The sequence below is a fragment of the Parasteatoda tepidariorum genome, chromosome 5 (genome assembly GCF_982258835.1).
Source record: "Parasteatoda tepidariorum strain Cologne lab strain chromosome 5, Ptep-v5.0, whole genome shotgun sequence".
Taxonomy (NCBI): domain Eukaryota; kingdom Metazoa; phylum Arthropoda; class Arachnida; order Araneae; family Theridiidae; genus Parasteatoda; species Parasteatoda tepidariorum.
In genome coordinates, this window is record NC_141759.1 from 116,139,585 (window position 1) to 116,158,591 (window position 19,007).

Consider the following 19,007-nt stretch of genomic DNA (forward strand, 5'->3'; position numbering starts at 1 on the left):
CATGGAGATATCTCTAGAGTCCATATTTCCTGGGGGTCAATTTTCCTATGCATCCGAAAAGGGTTTACACATTTTTTTTAGGCTCACCCGTTTATTGAACATAAAAACCTAAATGAACTTCAATTTGTTACATATAAATAATTCGAATATTTAACTAACTTTTTTAAAACAATTATTTTGTTAGTTATGCATGTGAAGTGTTTAATAAAAACAATTTCTTAAAATATCAGAACACAAAAACGTTGAAAACTTTAACCAAACAAAATTATTTGAACACTTTAAAATTTATTCTGTTATTACTACACTTACAAACCTATTTGCTCACTATTGCAAATGGAAGAGCAACTTTGTTAACACACCTGTTATCAATGAATCAAAGAAATGGTCAAAAGCTGACCCCCTACAGTTTCCCCTGATGGTCAACTCACAAAAGGGTTTAGATTAGCTTTTTACACTATTTCACCAAACAAGTGAAATTTTAACATACATTGCAAAATGACAGAAAATTTTCTGATTTTTTTTTTCTGGTCAACTTATGAGGGTTTTAGAATAGAAGTTCATAATACTGCTAAACAAAATTGACAGGTGGTCAGGTTACAAAGGTTTTGCTTCTTTACATTATATAGGAAAAATTCCGTTCTTGATAACTGAGATCAACTTATGCTGGTGTAAAACTTACAAGGCTGGTCAACTTGGCAGGTTTCACTGTATATGAATTTTTCAGGAATTTCAACACGAAATCGTTTCACATCATAATTTTTCCAAACAATTTTTCAGCACGAAAATAACAAATGATGAAATTTAAGTACTTCGTCACTAGTGGTGGTGGTTTCGTATGCCTGTAAAAGCAGAGAGGTGCGATCTATGGCCAAGATTCGACTTTTGCCACACCCATACATCACGCCCGTTTATAGGGTGGACCCATTCATTCATTCATCCACAGATCGTCATTTTGATCTGATTCAGAATACAATCAATCTACTTCATCACTATTATAACTAATACAATTCGTCTGAAATTTTGATCAGATCAACTGAAATTGTCATTTTTATTCATTAACTAGCAAAATATTCGGAAGGCGATTCGAAAAAAAAAAAACTCGATACTTTTAAAAGTTCTGAGGAATTTAGGGATAGATTTGCTAAATAAAATCAAAAGCAGTCGAATCTATTATAAAACAAAAACTAAACCAATCACAATAGAAATGAAAAAGCGAAGAAGGTTCTGGAAAAGACGAGCCATAAGAATGTCCCCAAAAGACCCAACTACAACAGCTTTGACATGGGCACCAGATGGAGAACGGAAAAGAGGATGGGGGAGTAAGGAGAAGTGGCTTAGGACCGGCAGGGATGCTACGCCAAACTTTTATTTAGAGAATTAAATCAAGAATACTGTTTTTTCGTAAGGTGTAAAATCAGTTATTAAATCGCTCAGAGAAACATTACGCAATCACTACACTGAAACTCAATGGTATCTATGGCACAAACAGTTCCTTCCAGCTTTTTCATAGCTGTCACACCTTTACGAACTAAGAACTCATGCCAGGAATACACCGATTGGGGTGGTGTATCCCTATTATGATTCTGAATAGTGAAGCTCCCCTTGTGGGTCAACTACGTTCTTCAAAAAGAGAAGACCTCAGCACGGATCAATTGAGTAGTCTAACGTTAAGAACATAAACTGCGCAGTGGAGGAAATAAAAAATATTTCCGAGAATGGATTCCAATACAATTTCAGGCATAATGCCTTAACCCCCATAGTTTGAGATCACTTGAGATAGAAACGAAGCATTTTGACGCATTATAGTTAGTTGCAAAATTTTATAAATTTATACGTGTTATTGATCACCAAACTCTAATGTTAAATCGAAACTGTTTTTCCTTTTTTTTTGTATCCTTAAATAGTACAATTTTCTTCAAAATTTGAAGCAATATTCACAATAAATATAGTTATTGTTGCACGCAAAGATTTTTTAAATTGGATTAACTGGTTTTGTGTAATCCACGAAAATGTAACTTATTTTATGTTGCTTTTTTAATTTTCTTGTGACTAAAATATTTTCAAAAAATAAAAAGAGAGAAAAATTACTACTGGCAACATAATCTATATTCATTTAGTTTTAAAAGAAATCAAAAACTATTTAAACACTTTTATCCTGGAACACACATGGACACAAGCAGAAAACTCCCCAGGATGTAAAGCTCCAGCACCGTCAGCGAATTGACAAAACATACCCGCCTCCCCGGTAAGTAAACAAAACTTATTTTGGCCCATTGGGGGCCCTCTAATTGGTTTATAAAAAAATCCTTGGGTACAATTGTTCGATACATTAAACTCTAATTTTGGGCGGAGTTTGAAATTTATAGGTATAAAATGCAAAAAATGAACATATTTTTATTTTATTAATAAATACAAAGAACTCAAACAAAAGATATTGCACAAGTTTTAAATTGTAATTTTAATTTTCTCATGTGTAAGAAACATTTCATTTAAAATCAGTTTACTATCCAGAGTTATTTCGGGCAAATGAAAAAAGTTAAATATTAGTCATTTGTATGATAGTTCTTACAACAAGGGACAACATAAAGTGATACTTTTCAAACGTCAGTGAAGGAATACATCATTTACTCTTATTGCTATGCAAATTCAGCAACCATCGTTTATACAATCGCACAAAACACGTGTGCAATCCCACAGTCCAACATACAAATAAAACTTGGCAAACAGCAGGTTTTTCGCTTCCGAACGAGTAAAAACGTGATAAAACAAAATGTAGTGACACTAAGCCCGAGTTTTTTCGGGATGATAAATATTTGCAGTATATCCGAGTTAACTCGGGATAAGTAAGGTAAGCGGTTAAACAACGACTTTAGTATCAGTTAAGTGTTCATGAAATCCGGTCGAAATCATTCTTAGTAATTATGGCAGATTAAACACGTGATCTCAAAAATCATCCTTAGTTAATCTACGTAAGAATAAAAAACGGCAGCCTTATTTTTTATTTCGGCATGCTAAAAATTTTGATTGGATAGAGTAAAGTAACAGATTAATTAAACAGCTTTGCGATTTATCAAAGTGAATTTAGATAAAATAATTCTAAATATTGTAAAAACATCTTAAAAAAAGTCAGCTTTTAGCATATCGTTTAAAAAATTAAAGAATCTGCTGATTTTTTTGTATTTTTTTAACGAAATTGAGTGTATTGATTTTTCCGTGATTTTAAAGAATTTCCAGAAGATAGAGCAGGGAAATATATTTTTTGAAAGAAAAATTGTTTGATGATTAATTAATTTAACTTTTGAAACGAACCCATAAAATGAGGGCATTTTTATTATATTAGACAAGTCAAAAATATTAAAAAAATTGCTTGATCTCTATTTTTGAGACTTAGTTTTAGAGTGACGTTATAGAATTTACCGGGGCTAAATGTACTAAACATATATCATGCAAAACAAACATTTATTATTTTAGTTTTTTAGTAAAAGAGAAGTTATTTTTTATCTTTCCTTTTATTAATTTTTTTCAAAACAAATTCACAAAGTTACATACTATTTTAGTAGTTCAAAATTTAATCAAACGTAAAATAAAAGTTTATTATAAATTCATTTGGAGAGCTATTGATTTTAATTAATTGAATGTTAAACTTTGAAGGAACTGTATTAAAACTTTTCATAGTTTTTAAATAAAAATTATGCTTTTATAGTCCTTTAATACTATATTCTAGAAAACTTTGCCTCTGTCAAATAATTAATTTTAGAAAAGAATCTGTTCATTATGATTTCCAATCTGTAATCTACAATCTCTACTTTTAATAAACTATATTGTCAAAAAAAATAATTTTTTGTAAAAAAAAGGCAAGTATAAAAAGTTTAGAAATACATTATTGAAACTTTATTTAGGAACAGTTTTAAGAACATTAAAAAGAAATCTTACAATAAGAAATCTCAATATCTTTAAATTTGACCAAATATGTTGGATTGCTTCATATTAACAGAAAAAAAAGTCATACCCGGGCAAAGTCAATTAAATCAATTTTCATTATAAGAACTCTCTTGCTTCTGCTTCATTAACTCTTTGCCAAATATCACTGACTCCAAAGAGTTGCATAGTTTTACTAACATCAACTTCAATGGAGTCAGTCATTTAGCCATATATTTTTTGATGACTCAAAGATAATACTTCACACACTAATTATAAGGAAAAAGTGCTCTAAGACCCAAAACATTTAAAGTAATTTGAAATAAGCTTAATTGTGTGTTTTAACTAAGTCAAAGAGCAAGCTATATTTACAAACTTAAAAATAAATAACCATCAGAACTAACTAATAATAAAAATCATTATATGTAGAAATACAATTGTAAGAAGAAATATTTAAAGAGCAAGAAAAAAAGTGCAAGTTCAGCAAAATTACAAGTTTGCAAGGAGAGAATAATTTAATAATTGGAATCATATTGTAAAGAAACCTTATATTACAAGAAACTTTATTTCTAAGCACTAAATTGGTTTATGTAAAGTTTTTGATGTTACCTTTTCTAATGGAAACGAATATTTAGCATATAATAAATCATTTAGGAATGATTATTCGATCCAATGTAGGGATGGAAAAGAGTACTACTTTCATGCTTAGAACATTAAAAATAATCTGGAAAAAAACTTCATGTTTAACAACTCACATATTATGAAAATGAATTTCAAGATAAACTGTATTATAAAAAAAAATTGTGAACGGAAATTTAAATATAGTTACTTAAATGAACGATTAATAAGAAAAGCAAAGCTGTAAAATTATAACTTATCCAAAAGAAAATAGTTCATGATAATAATCCTACAGCAAGAAAACATTATAGTCAGAAATCTAATATTTGTAAGTTTTCACAATGTTGTTTTTTCTTCTTCAAATCAACAGAAAAAAAAAAGTATACCCTTCAAAGTTTTCAATATCAGAATATTCTGGCTTCCTTTTCATTAACTAATGACTAAATATCACCAACTCCAAGCAGTTGCTCAGTTTATTAATATCAACTTCAACGGAGTTAGTTATTTAGCCATATACATATATGGCTAAATGATACTTCATACACTTATCCCTAGGAATGGAACATTCCTAGGGATAAGTGAAACATTTAACATGAAACATTTAAACTAATCTGAAATAAAAATATGATTATGCGCATTAACTAAACCCAAAAGAAAGCTGAAAGATGGAAAAATATATACATACATATTAGTATATATTTATGAGCTTAAAAGGTATATATTTTTATAAACTTAAAAGGTAATAGCTGTGTGAGCAACCAATAATAAATAAAATGAAATAACAAAAAAAAGCACTACTCAGTACTTTTAAGTATAGTATAGTAAAAGTACTAAATGAAGAAATGTTTCTACGCAAAAATTAGAGAAAATATTGAAGGAAAAGAAAACTAAGAATAAAACCAAGAAAATATTAAAACCAAGTCTGTAGGCTAAATTTGAAAGAAGAGATCAAAAATGCTAGATTAAGTTCTTAGTAAAATATCTCATGGATTATAGCACAAATAAAAACAAAGAATAGAAACTTAGAGTGAACCACTCATGTACCAGTAAATTAAGATAGCTGCAAATCCAAATGTATTATGACAATCCTGTATTACAAACAGAAATACATTAGTTTCAAAATAGCAACTCAACAACTACAGGTTCAAAAGAAAACTTTCAGCAGCAAGGAAAACAGCAGGTTAATCATACTATGATTCTTTAAATTTTTAAGATCATTTTAATTAAATTAAGATTAAGGAATAACTGAATTATGGAAATGTCACCATTAATGAAAGCCAGAAAAATACAAGTACAATTTGCAAATTCTAGCACAAGGAAATATAATTTAAGGAAGAAAAAAAAATTAATAAATTCAGGCAGATGCCAGAATTTTTTTTAACAAGAAACTAGGAAAACTGTAGATCCAAAGACTATATTGCAATTTCATCTTTATCTCAAGACCACAAGCTATAAATTGAAATCAACTAATACCTTAACCATGGAATTTATTGGTTAAGGTATAAATTCCTTATATAATATGACAGAAAAATAATATGGCAGAAAAATATGAAATATAAAAGTTCCAGGCAAATGATAGAAAGAAATTATAAAGGCAAAGAGAACTTCCGGTCAATAGATCATACTACAATTTCTTCATCTGTAGATAATACCAGCTGTAAATTAAAATCAATAAATAATTGAAGCAAAAATTTAAGAAAAGCAAAAATATTAAATATAAAAATTCCGGGCAAATGCCCGAAAAATAATCAAAGAACCACATAGAAATTTATTTTTCACCTTCAAAGACCACAAGCTATAAAATTAAAATCAATAAGTATTTCAAACATGAAATTCATGAATGGCAATAATATATATATATATATATATATATAAATGTATTAAAGTTCCAGGCAAATTTATAAAAAATTATTCTATATTTACAATATTTTCCCTATGTTAGAAGCACAATGAACATGAAAAGAATAAAATTTATATGTGTGAATAAAATTATGAGTGAATAATTAAGTGTGAGAAAACGTTTAGTTTTGAATAATAAATTAAGAAGATTTAGATAATAAAATAACATAAAAAAATTAAAGTTTTTTATGTTGCAGCCCACTTTCCCGAAAAATGTGTATTACCATCTAAAAATTTATAAAAAATAATTCTCTATTTACAATACGTTCCCTATGTTAGAAGCACAATTAACATGAAGTGAATACAGTTTATAATCTTAATATACAATCAGTATATAAAAATAAGATTTATAAAAAACACGCTTTTGTAAAAAATGACAAAAAATTAATACACAATTAGCTGCAGATAAATCTTTGTAAGCCTACTTTTCAATTAAATGAATTTTAAAAAAAAATATTTTAATAGTTTATATTTACTCTCTGTCAGGTCAAAGTCATTTGTTTATTTTTCTTGATAATAGTCTTTTACCAATGAATACCATTTGCAATCTATACAACTTTCAATTTTTTCACTTAAAATTATAAATTCCCCCCTGGACTTAAAAAAATGCAAACATTCAAAAACACGAAATAGAAAAAAATAAATCTAAAATTAGAGACTATAAAAAGAAGAAATCAGATATTATAAAAAAAGAGAGAACAGGTTGCATATCAAGTAAGCTGTAGCAACACTACAGTAGTCTGTAAAACCAAGGCCAAATATTAAATAATACATTCCCAAAATTTTTACAATAAGTTGAAAAGCTTAAGAGCTCAGAGTAGATTTTTCAGAAAAATACTTGAAAAAGTAAATAAAAAACTAATAAACCCCAGTAAATTTTATTAAAATCTTTTAGATTTAAAACTAATAATAATATAAAACTGCAATAAATCTTAAATAAAATATTATTATCATTCAAAAATTTTTTATTGTAAAAAATGCCTTTACAATTTAGGAAATTTTCTACAAAATTCATGACGTATGAGCATTTTCAGGGAAATGACATAAATATTATTAAAATATCTGAAGCAGAATAGTTATATAAATGTAAAAAGCAAACTGGTATTGTAAATAGAAAATTATAATTAGAGAGGATGAAAAATAAGGTTAAATAAACAATAATAATAACAATAAGACCCAGTTTAAAATCAGGAAAATACCACAGAATGGATTAAATTAAAATCAAACAAACCTCTACATGACAAAAATTTACATTCAATACTTACTGTAATTTACTAATTGTATATTTACATCAACCAACACTGAGCAGGGTGGCCACTTAAATTCAGTTTCAAATTTCCCTAATTTTTTTCAGGTTTTTCCATGTAAACATATTAAAATTTCCAGGTCGTCAAGTTTTTTTTTCATAAAGTGTAGGATAGGTACAAGAAAAGTCTCCATATTATGAAATATTTGTCTTTTTATTCATTTTTTTTTTAATATTTCCAATGGCAAGACAAAAATAAAAATAAATGAACAGAAACAAAAGTAAAGATGACACAACAATAAATTGACCGAAGTTAATGCCTCATAAGTTCTCTGGCCTTCCAATAAAGCACAGTCTCGGAGTCGCCCCTAACGACTGCACAGTGGCGGATGTGGTGTGGATAGGGATATTAAAGTTACAGAGGGGGCAGTAAGGGCTTGAGAAGATCCGAATATGGTGAAGGTGATCTGCAAGACAATCATGTCCGGTTACTATTTTATTTAAGTAAGATATTGTTTCTTATAATTTGTAACTTAGTAAGATAATGTTTTTTATTTTTTAATGTTTGGATAAATTTCTAAAAAATTAAGACAGATGTGTAGGAGATATCTTTAACTAGTAGAATACATTGTTTTTAGTGAATAAAAAATGTTTTAATATGATACATTAAGTAGTTTTTTCACAAAGTGTACCAAATGTGAAATAAAGAGTGACCAAAAAAAAAATTTAATAAATATTGTTTAATATATTTTCATTAAGCAAAAGAAAAGGATTCCTAGTGATTATACCTCAAAATTTTTTTATTTTTACAGTGGCTTTCAAAAGTGTTCGCACACTTATGACTTTTATTGAAATAGGGCTCTTTTCATTAATTAAAATGAGTATTTCAAAATGGGTATTTAATAATAAGATGTATAATCTATTCTTAGCAAAACTTCATGGAATATTTTAAAAACAAAACAAAAGTTTATTTTTAAGAAATCAATAAAAAAATAACAAAAATTTTACTTTACAATCATCGTACACTTAAATGCTTTCAGATTTCAGAATTAAAATTATTGTCTATTACTTTAATTTCTTTTATTTAATTATTTTCATTTAATTTTTATTTATTTATTTATTTGCAATTTGGTATCAAACTTATGTTAGCAAAATTATATCTTAATTTTTGCTGGGTAACTCCATAATATTTTCTTCTATCATTTATAAGTGGCTCATAGTCATAATTATACAACAGACAACCTTTGAAAGATGATTATTTGTCATCATAAGAGGTAAATCAGTAATGAATATTGCTAAATTAGTCTATTTTGTCCCATTCCATTGTGCAACATGAGGTAAAATGCCTAAAAGGTGTACTTCATATCAGCGTGATCTGAGATTAAAATTATAAAATTTGTGCAAAAACATTTCCGCAAAATTTAATAAAAATTTTTTTGCTTATATTTAATTTTCGATGACTTTGCAAAATCAATGATAAATAAGTAATAATATTTAATGGAAACAAACTTAATACATTGGGTTTTCATGTGCATTATGAATCGGAAAAAATTAGTAACTTTATCCAAAACAGTTAAGCATGGTGTCTTTGTATGTTGGTGCATATCATAAGGATAAGGTAAGTAATCATTTATTGATGGCATAATGAATAAACCTGTTTATTTAAATATTTTAAGATACAATTTATAATTATCAGCCAAAAATTTGCTTATTGGAAACTTTGTTTTATATTAAAATTGCCACTGGTAAATATTCTAATTATATTAAAAATGAGAATATTTACCAATAGGCAGAGTTTTTTTTAAAGTGTACGACGACTTTCTTAAAAATAAACTTTTGCTTTGTTTTTAAAATATTCTATGCAGTTTTGCCAAGAATAGAGTATATTTTTTATTGATATATCCATTCTGAAAGATTCATTTTAATTAATATACAAAGTCCTATTTCATTGAAAGTCATTAGTGTATGAACTTTTTTAAGAGACACTATATTTATCTTTCAATATAAAGCTATTTTGTACTTTATATTATCTAAACAGAGCTCTTTATAAAATTCATTGATCCTATTTTATTTAAACCAATATCTAAAGTCAAATCAATCTATAAATAATGTAGTTTGTTAGAAATTAGCATTATTCTAAGAAATAGTCAGAATACAAAAATGAATGTAGTAAATGCAGAATTGTCAAATTTCTTCTTGCGCACTCTATAAGAAAACTGGATAAAATTCTTTAAATCTTATTCATTTTGTCTTCTTAGTTGAAATAAAAATATTTAAAGAATTCCAATCTAACCACATAGTTTTTTAGTTTAAATTAGTCAATTGTTTTTACAACTAGAAACGTGTCCATGTACAGTGCAGAACAAAAAAACAAAGTTTTGTTTTCCTTCTTTCCAAGAAAGACACACGTAGAGCCCATGCAGAGTATTCCCCGAATGCGATAAAATTGTAAATTCAGAGAAAGAAATAGCGTTTTGGTGAAAAAAATTTCTATAGTTAAGAAAAATATATATTCCCATTGATCATGAAAATTACATCAATATGATTTTTTTTGAATAAATCTTGTTTATTTCATTCGATTATAGTAATTTCTTATGGATATGACACATAACAATTAGAATTATATTAAGTCCAGATAATTTAAGCAACAAAAAAGCAAAGGAAAAAAAATTCAGATCACATGTTTGTTGCTGGATCACGCGATATCATGCAACAGAACTCTTTCCTTTGATTAACACTTTTTATATTTGAACCTTTAATAAATGTTTGGATAATTTATTGGCTAGTAATTTGAAGTGTTTAGTGTGGTGCCTGCACATGAATAAAAACTTTTGAGATTTTATTTTAATACCTCCTTTAACATAAATCTTATACATTTTTCAGTCTTTGTCAGCTTTTTATGGTAAAAGGAGAAACAGTTTCAAAAATATCTCAAGATTGCAAACAACACTTACAAACTTTCAACATTTTAATTACTACACATTTCGTATTTTGAATCAAAAATAGAATATTTACCATATTACTTCAAAATAGCGGGAAAACCAAGAATAATTCTTCCCAATTTTTTCATTCCCCGGTTTTCTGGATACCGGATAAATGGTTCTCTACTGTAGTTGGTACTTAAAAGAACCTTTCCATAATTAAAATATGAAATAGGAGGCTAAGATGAAATTGAGAAAATTAGAAGAAATGCAACAATTGAAACGATTTATTGTCAAACATTGCTGTTAGTGATTGCAAGAAAATGTGTGATTGATCGGCTTTGAAGAAAAATAATCCACTGATTTCATTGGCTGAGTGCACAAAAGCTAGTGCTATATAAAATCTTTTGTTATTATAATCAACCTTTGTTGTATAACCAAGTAATTTTTGGAGAATTTTATAACGTTAAAAATAAAACATTTTGTCAACAAAAAAAAAATATCGCAAAAGCATCGAAACAAACTAGAACAATAAATGGATTCAGTCCACAGACTAAAAGGGGAAAAAATCCACTTTTATTATCAGAAGCAAATATCCTAACCTCTTCCCCCACAATCTTTGCCCATTCTGAACTATACAGTCCCATATTCTCCAAAGAGGTCAAAGGTTTATTCACTCATTTAGCTACCATGGGAGTTTAATGTGGTATTCTAGTTTAACAGGGTTATAATGAAGCAAATTTTGATGCAAGTAAGGTATTGCTAAGTTGATGATATTTCAACTGTTTGGCAATAAGAGTTCATCTAAAAAAAGGGGGTTAAACGGATGGTAAAATAATTTAAATTAAGAAAAAAAATTCCTGCTTTTCTTTAAAATTCCCCGATCTTTCTAGGCTTTTATTCAAATTTCCCTGATTTTCTCCAGTACAAAAAAATTCCCTGATAATTCCAGGTTTTCCTGGTGGGTAGCCACCCTGATATAGCAATATAAAAGTATGAAAGAATCGTTCAAACATTTTATGGAACATGAAATAAGAATTTTTTTTTTTTGTTGCATGAAATATATAACAGGGTGCATAGTCAAATCTTTCAACAAAAAATAAGCACCTTTTAAGTACTTTTTAAGCACTAAAAGAATATTTTTAAACACTATATACATTAACAAAATGCAAAATAGCTTACAGAGACTTTACATGATCATTATAAAATAACTAAGTTTCAGATTTAAGAAAAAACTCTTTTTCTTTCTTGATTATATAAACCACCATAAAAAGATGGAGAGTATTCGCATTGCTTGAAATACAGCAAAACAAAAGTATCGAAGAATCATTCAAAGATTTCATGCAATGGAAAATTATAAATTTGCTCTCAAGTATTATTAATGAAATTAAATATAAACAATTATGTTTTGTGGTATTTGTACATTAGACAAAAATGTTACAAAACAGAATATAGCCACTATGAAGCATTTGTTTATGATAGACTATAATTCAACTCTCATAGCACAATAATTGAAAAGCCTCTATAAAAAAAATCATTAGAGATTTAATTCTAACATAAAACTTAATTTGAAAAGTTTGTTTCTGAGATTGAGTTTTGTTATCACTCATTGAAAATTCAAAAGTTAGCTGCTCAATAAATTTTTAATATAACTTTCACATGTTTATAGTATGAGGCATTAAGAAATAAATAGATTCATAAACAACTACTATGATAAAACAACCAATAAATAAAAACATATACACATAAAATGTGCAATTAGAAAACAATTTAAATGTTACCTGCAATAAGATTTTGTTGTTTTTCATGGCAAGACATCTTGTATTGTTCATAAATTGACTACGATCCCTAAAATAAACAAATAATGTCTTAATACCTTAATAACCTCTTAATATCTAAATGAACAAATAATATCATAATATTTTAGAAAAAACAATTAAGCTTAGTTATAAAAAGCATTTAAATTTATAATTCCACAGAAAAAGTCTCAAAATAAGGACAAAAGAAGTTTAAATACTAGCATGTATAATTTAGACTTAGTTAAAAAGATATTTACACTTTTATTAAAAAAATATATACATATTAAGCTTATATTGAATTATTCAAGTGCTTTTAAAAATGCTATATATTTTTAAGGCATGCTAATTTTGAATGTAATTAAATAAATTCTACAAAAAAATTCCAAATTTTAATAAAAGAGAAAAATCAGATCTTTTTTCCTTTATAGACACTTTACGGTTATGCTGCAACAGTTATTGCACAATATAGAAGTTTGTGTCACAAACCCTTTAACAACTACAGAATTTTCAAAGTTACAGAAAATATTTTTAATGGTAGCAAATGCAAAGTATTAATATTTTAATTAACTAAATTTAAAATAAAATTGTTCACCACTACATGCAAATGATTTAAATTAATGTATGAAAAGTCTGATACACAAAAGCTCATAAGTTTGAATTAACATTTAACAAAAATTTTATGTGTTTTAAAATTTCTGCTTTAGTTTACTACCACAAGGATAAATATAGCATTCATGATCACCAAGCACACTACAGGATAAAAGAGGCCTTATAAAATGACTATCCTTCCTTCATATTTTTAAATTTTAATATTACAATAAAGCATTTTTTTTCAAGGGACCGAAGTAAATTGATATATTTACTTCAAAAAATCAAATAACTTAAATTTAATATTTCATAAGAACACTAATTTTGACAATGCAATTGCCATTGTTAAGTTGATATTTAATGTTATCGATGTAGAAAAAATACAGAAATAAGTTTAAAATAATCATACCATTACTTAATAATTTGAGTACACAAATATATACAATTCTTTCCACACACATAGACAAGTAAGAAGGAAAAAAATTGAAGGGAGAAAAATTGTATTTTGGAGTTTAGGAAGCCTTAAGAGTTTCTGAAATCCAAGGCAAATATTTAGAGATTACATAGAAAAAAAAGAAGAAAAAGTCAAAGTACAGAGAAAAAAAAACATATAACCAATATTTTATGCTTTTCAGTCATATAAACAAATTATTCTAACATAGCATATATTAAGAATAAACTGGGACTGTAATTAAATTACGGATAAATGTGATACAGTTAAAATACGCTTTAATAAAAAAAAAAATTATTGCCATCTGTTGGTACTTTCATCAGTGCTATCTACCAATTAAAAAGTGCTAACATCATATATAAGAAACCAGAAATTCAAACGGGAGTTTTGAATTGATTGAGATATTTATCCATTAGCTGGGTACCTTCATCAAAATGGTTACAAGTTTTTCAGCATTAAGAAGGACAGTTACAACTAATCTGATTAATCTTAAACTTATTAAAAATAAACTTTAAGCAGTTAAGTCTTTTGAAAGTTTAAGGAAGCTGTCTAAATTAAGATGGACTAACCAAATAAAAGGTCGACACAAGAATTCAATTTTTTCAAAAGAATAATCTATTGCTGAAGTCCTAATGAAGTTTGGCTATTTTGTTTCTCACCCAGTTAACAGATTAATACAGAAAATATATTAAAATAATGTTCTATAAACATTCAAATAAATACAGGCTCGTGGGCAGTTACTGTTTAACTTGAATCTGGTATTTTCTCTGCTAAGCCAAAATCCCCAACAACTGCGGTCATCTCATCTTCATTCATTTTGATGAGGACATTCTGTAGAACAAAGCATCACTACTTACAAATCATATACAATAATAATAAAAGTTAAAACTTTCAAATTTTCTTTATAAATGAAATGTATATTAAAATAAAAATAATAACACATTTTTATGTCTCATATATTGCAAATGCGCAGCAAATTAGAACATTATAGTAACTTATGAAGATAAAAGATTTCAAATGTTTAAAGTAAAAAAATTTGAGTTAAAGTTGCATGCATAACGATATGTCAAATTAAAGCCATAATTTGCAACGAAAGAAATAATGTATAATTCTTTATATTATATATATATAATGTATGTTTCTAATCCCCAAGAGGTCCATCCCAATTAGACCAATTCCATAAGTCCAAAAATGTCCAGGAAGTCTAAAAACAGATGAGGTTATGAAAAAACCTCGTCGATCTTAAAATCGATACAGTTTAGAATATGCTCGGGCGAAGCCTGAGCAGTCCTACATTTAGTGCAAAGTCCAAAAGTCTTTTGCCCCTGAACATACGAGAGACACCTCAAGTGACCACTTGCAAAGCGAGATAAACAAGTCTGCTGGCTTCTAGGTTCCTCAAAAAGCAAGGCACTTCCAGGTCGTTTTCTGAAATACCAACTATGTGGAGGAGGAACCCTCCAGAGGTCCATAAACATTTTTTTGCACTCTGAAAAGACCTCGTTGAAAGTGGAAGGTAGATCTGGCTGTAGAGGTTCCAAAGAAGCATCCTTAGCCAGTGAGTCCGCCATCTCGTTACCTTTGATTCCAACGTGTGATGGAATCCATTGGAAGTGTACTCCAAAGTCCGCAGAGAGTCTGAAGAGCATCCCCAAAATTGAAGCCGCGGCCCTGTCTCCAACATTCCTCCAGTTGCTAAGGTGTTGGATTGAAGATTTGCTATCTGTCAGTATCCATATATGCTTAAAGTCAGGCTCAGCAATATTCTCAACATGTCTTAGGCCATTTTCAATCGCAATAAGCTCAGATCTGAAAACTGAGCAAAATTCAGAATTTCTAATTTTGAGACTCAATGTGTACGTGGGTGTTTTAATAAAAACCCCACTACCTGAATGACCTTCGTCGCTCTTGCTGCCATCTGTGTATAGTTGTAAAGCATCTGATGGTATTTGGCTAATAGTTTCAAGAGCCATTTGTTTCATAAATTCTGGGTTGTCTTTACTTTTATAGGCCGGGTACAACAGCTCCGTATGGAAATGGATACCTGAAAAATCAGTAACAGGGCTAAAACATGACCTCAAGGAGTGAGGCTCAATTCGGCAGGGATATTGCAAGTCTACAAGATTAATTGAAACAGCCAAAGAGAAGGGACTGTTTCTCTTCAGTCTATGGTTATTTTTCCAATTTTTGAGATAGTAAGAGGTTCTGTTCTGGTCACCAAAACTGATGAGCTTATTGTAGTATTTCTTGAGACTGGAGTTCCTTCTCATGTATAACGGTTGGAGGTCAGATTCAAACAGAACAATTTTATCTGGACAGCTACGCCTCAAACCTGTAATAATTTTTGCAGCACTAATTTGGACTCTTTCCAATCTATTCAGGTTTGTCTCTGAAGCACAGGAATAAATAGGTGCCCCATATTCCAGTATGGGTCTAATAAGTGCAGTGTATGTTAATTTCAAAGTTGTAGCATCTGCTCCCCAGTCTTGCCCAGAAATATATTTTAGGATATTTAACCTCTTTCTACACCTCGATTCCAGCAGTTCGATGTGCTTATTGCCAAGAATCTCCTGGTTCATAATAAAACCCAAGTATTTTGCATTCTTTTCGTAAGGCAAATTTTGACCGTTAAAACAAATAGTAGGTTTATAATTGTATAATATATAATGTATAATTCTTTATAATATTTGTATAATTTGGTATAATTCTTTAACTTTCAGAAAAAGAGAACTTTAGTGAAAGAAAAATCTTGCCTTAGCCTGAAACCTTTTAACTAAACTGAACTTGTGCTAGGAACAGTTTAAGCTCAATTCATCTTAGACACTTTGATGCAAGTGGGACGCCAGTGTCCCTTTCATATATATATTCTAATTACAAACCCTCTAATTACAAACACATATATTTTGGTATTTTTGATTATGAAAATCAGTAATAGTTATGAAAACAAATTGCTAGAAGATTATCACAATTATATTTACACTAAAATATAAAATCCAAAGAAAGTAGTTATTTCTTTTTAATCATATTAAAATTGATCAATTATTGATTTTGTAAATTAAAGAAATTTCAATGATAAATAACTTCCTTTTAAATAGATATAACTGCAATTAAGTGCAAATTTGAAAAATTATTGTTTGGAAGTGAGCAGTGTTTGGAAGATTTAATCTTTAACACATGAAAAGACATAGCTGTATATCATAACCATAAATTATTAAAGTGCTAAATATAATATTTTTCACTCATTTTGACCTAAATTAATATTAAATAATAAAAAATATGTTTAATAAAAATTGTTTGTCAAAGAGTTAAATGTCATACTAGCTCAATTAAGATTTACAAGTATTAAAAATTCAAATCTACTAAAAAAATATTGTTTAAGCACTTTTGGTCTAATTAATTTTTTAAAAAAACCTTAAGAAAAAAAAGGGGGGGGGGAAGAAAAACATCTTGCTGGGGCACGATGTTAAGCATGGCACAAATTTAAACTAAAAAACTATTTTAGGTAAATTTAAAATTTTTATTTTGTTTAATTTATGACACTTAAAAAATAACTGATTATAATTTAATAATTTTACAGCCAACATGTTCTCATAACCAGAGGTAAAATTATAGAAAAAAAGATTAACTCTAAAAAAAAAAATTTCAGTTATTATCCTTACAATACACATACATTTCTCCATAATTATGAGATGTAAAAATAGTTTTAATAGCTGGTAATTTCTTACCAGTGCACACTCTAAAATACAAGTAAATAAAATAAAAATACTAATCAAACAAATCTGATGCTAACAACACAACAATAAACACAGAATGAAAAGAAAGATGAGGTCAAATCATAACAGATGTTTCATACCTTTGAAGTAAGATCTCTGCGAAAAACACCACGTGAATGCAAGTAACATATGCCATGAGCTATATCTAATGGCAGTTTAATTCTTGTCTCCCATGAGAATTCAATATGCTTGTTCTGAAAAAGCTGTTCCAAGCTTCCACCATTAATGTACTAGAAAAAATTTACAATATGAATCACCAAATAATTTAAAATAAAATTAAATACAAGCTTTGCAAAATCTTTTGATAATAAGATAAATATATCAATATTTACAAAAAATCAAATCGTAAAAATATTTAATACTATCATAAACTAAACTATTTTTTCCTAGAAGATAGCTTGCTATTTTCTTAAATATAGAAAAAAGTTTTAAAAAAATAATAAATATATCTAAAGAAATGTTTTTGGCACTAATATATGTAAAACCATAGAAGCATTTACTAGAAAAGATCCTTGGTGATGCCCTTGAAACAAAAAATTTTTTCACCAAGCTACAAAGGGATAAAACCAATGAAAAGTAAAAATATAATAGTAATTTATTTCTTTTCAGTTAATCTCAAAAATTTAAAACCATGAGATAAAAATTTTATCATTATGAAGATATCACTCTTGGTAATGAATGATGTGAATAGTTAAGAAAAAATATACTTTTCAATTAAGATAATTCATTGTTACTAAAATATTATAAAAAACAACATATGATGAAATTAGGTGAACTTTCTTCTTGGTATTTCATTCATAAATTACATAAAGTGTTATAAAAAAAAACAGAATAAGTCTTACAATTTTCTTTTTAAGTTACAGTTCAGATTGAGATTATTTTGTATTTCTCCTATACTTAAATTGAATATAAAAGTTACAACTAGAAAAGTAACATTACTGATTTTCTGAAGAACATAATAAAAAACTTTTTCAACTTATTGAAGATATTGGCATAGGTTCCACACTTTATATTTGCGACTGTTAAAATTAACTCTAATAGTAAAGTGGTGTATTTGTATTAGTATTTATTGACTAAAAGTGTCAAATATTACTCAAACTTACAGTAAAGTAACGCTTGACACTTAAAATAATTTTATAACAAATTATGAAACTTTAAAGATAATACATAGTTAGGTCTTTTTAGAAAAAACTAAGCACCTCAAATAAACAAACCTTTTCCCCTCTTTTAAAGCTAACTAATTTGTATCTGATAGAAATAAAGCCAAACTCAAACAAAAACATAATTTTTCTTTCATTTAAATAGTTCCATCATCATAATTGGTAAATTTATTTTTACTCATAATTATATCAGTAGGGATTATTCTTATAAACACTAATTCATTGATTCTGATTTCAGGATACCAAAACCAGTGGCTTTTCCGCACCAAGAAAATGAAAATAGCTGAAATTAAAAACGCTGGGCGAAAATCATGTATATTTTAAAATTTTGAAGTCAATAGAGGTAACCCCTAAAAACGACCAATTAACATTTTCCCAGTGGCAAAATTGCAGCGACGTGTCGAACTGGTAGCAGAACGTTACAGAAAAACCTTCCTTTTGAAAAGTAACAAGTTTTCTTTTCTACAAGTATTTATACTTAAAATTTTGAATCATGCATTTAATCATTTCAAATGAATTTACGATAATTGTAACGCAAATCCATGTAATATTTCAATTGTATTTTCGTAAATAGTAGTAAGACATATAATAAAATATATAAATAAGCTGAGCTGAAGTTTCTTTTATTTAGAGC

At 27.8% G+C, this 19,007-nt stretch overlaps 1 protein-coding gene across 1 annotated transcript; it reads right to left on the bottom strand.

The window, feature by feature from the left end:
* Positions 1 to 7,879: 7,879 nt before the first annotated feature.
* LOC147810048 (dual specificity testis-specific protein kinase 2-like) lies at positions 7,880 to 18,992 on the bottom strand. The gene is made up of 6 exons (XM_087164896.1): positions 18,428 to 18,992; positions 17,294 to 17,443; positions 14,189 to 14,271; positions 12,384 to 12,450; positions 10,697 to 10,841; positions 7,880 to 8,148 (listed from the first exon to the last, which is right to left on the bottom strand). Exons 1-5 carry the CDS (start codon positions 18,494 to 18,496, stop codon positions 10,701 to 10,703), a joined length of 510 nt encoding a protein of 169 aa, XP_087021022.1. The 5' UTR covers positions 18,497 to 18,992; the 3' UTR covers positions 7,880 to 8,148; positions 10,697 to 10,700.
* Between the last annotated feature and the right edge of the window lie 15 nt (positions 18,993 to 19,007).

Bases quoted from the DNA above. Each gene is read 5' to 3' on its own strand.
- LOC147810048 (XM_087164896.1), bottom strand. From the start codon at position 18,496: ATGTTTTTGTTTGAGTTTGGCTTTATTTCTATCAGATACAAATTAGTT. The intron at 17,444-18,427 runs GTTTGTTTATTT...AATTTTTTCTAG, and splicing joins GCTTTAAAAGAGGGGAAAAG to TACATTAATGGTGGAAGCTT. The intron at 12,451-14,188 runs TTAAACAGTAAC...TGTTTATTTTAG, and splicing joins GAGAAAATACCAGATTCAAG to GGATCGTAGTCAATTTATGA.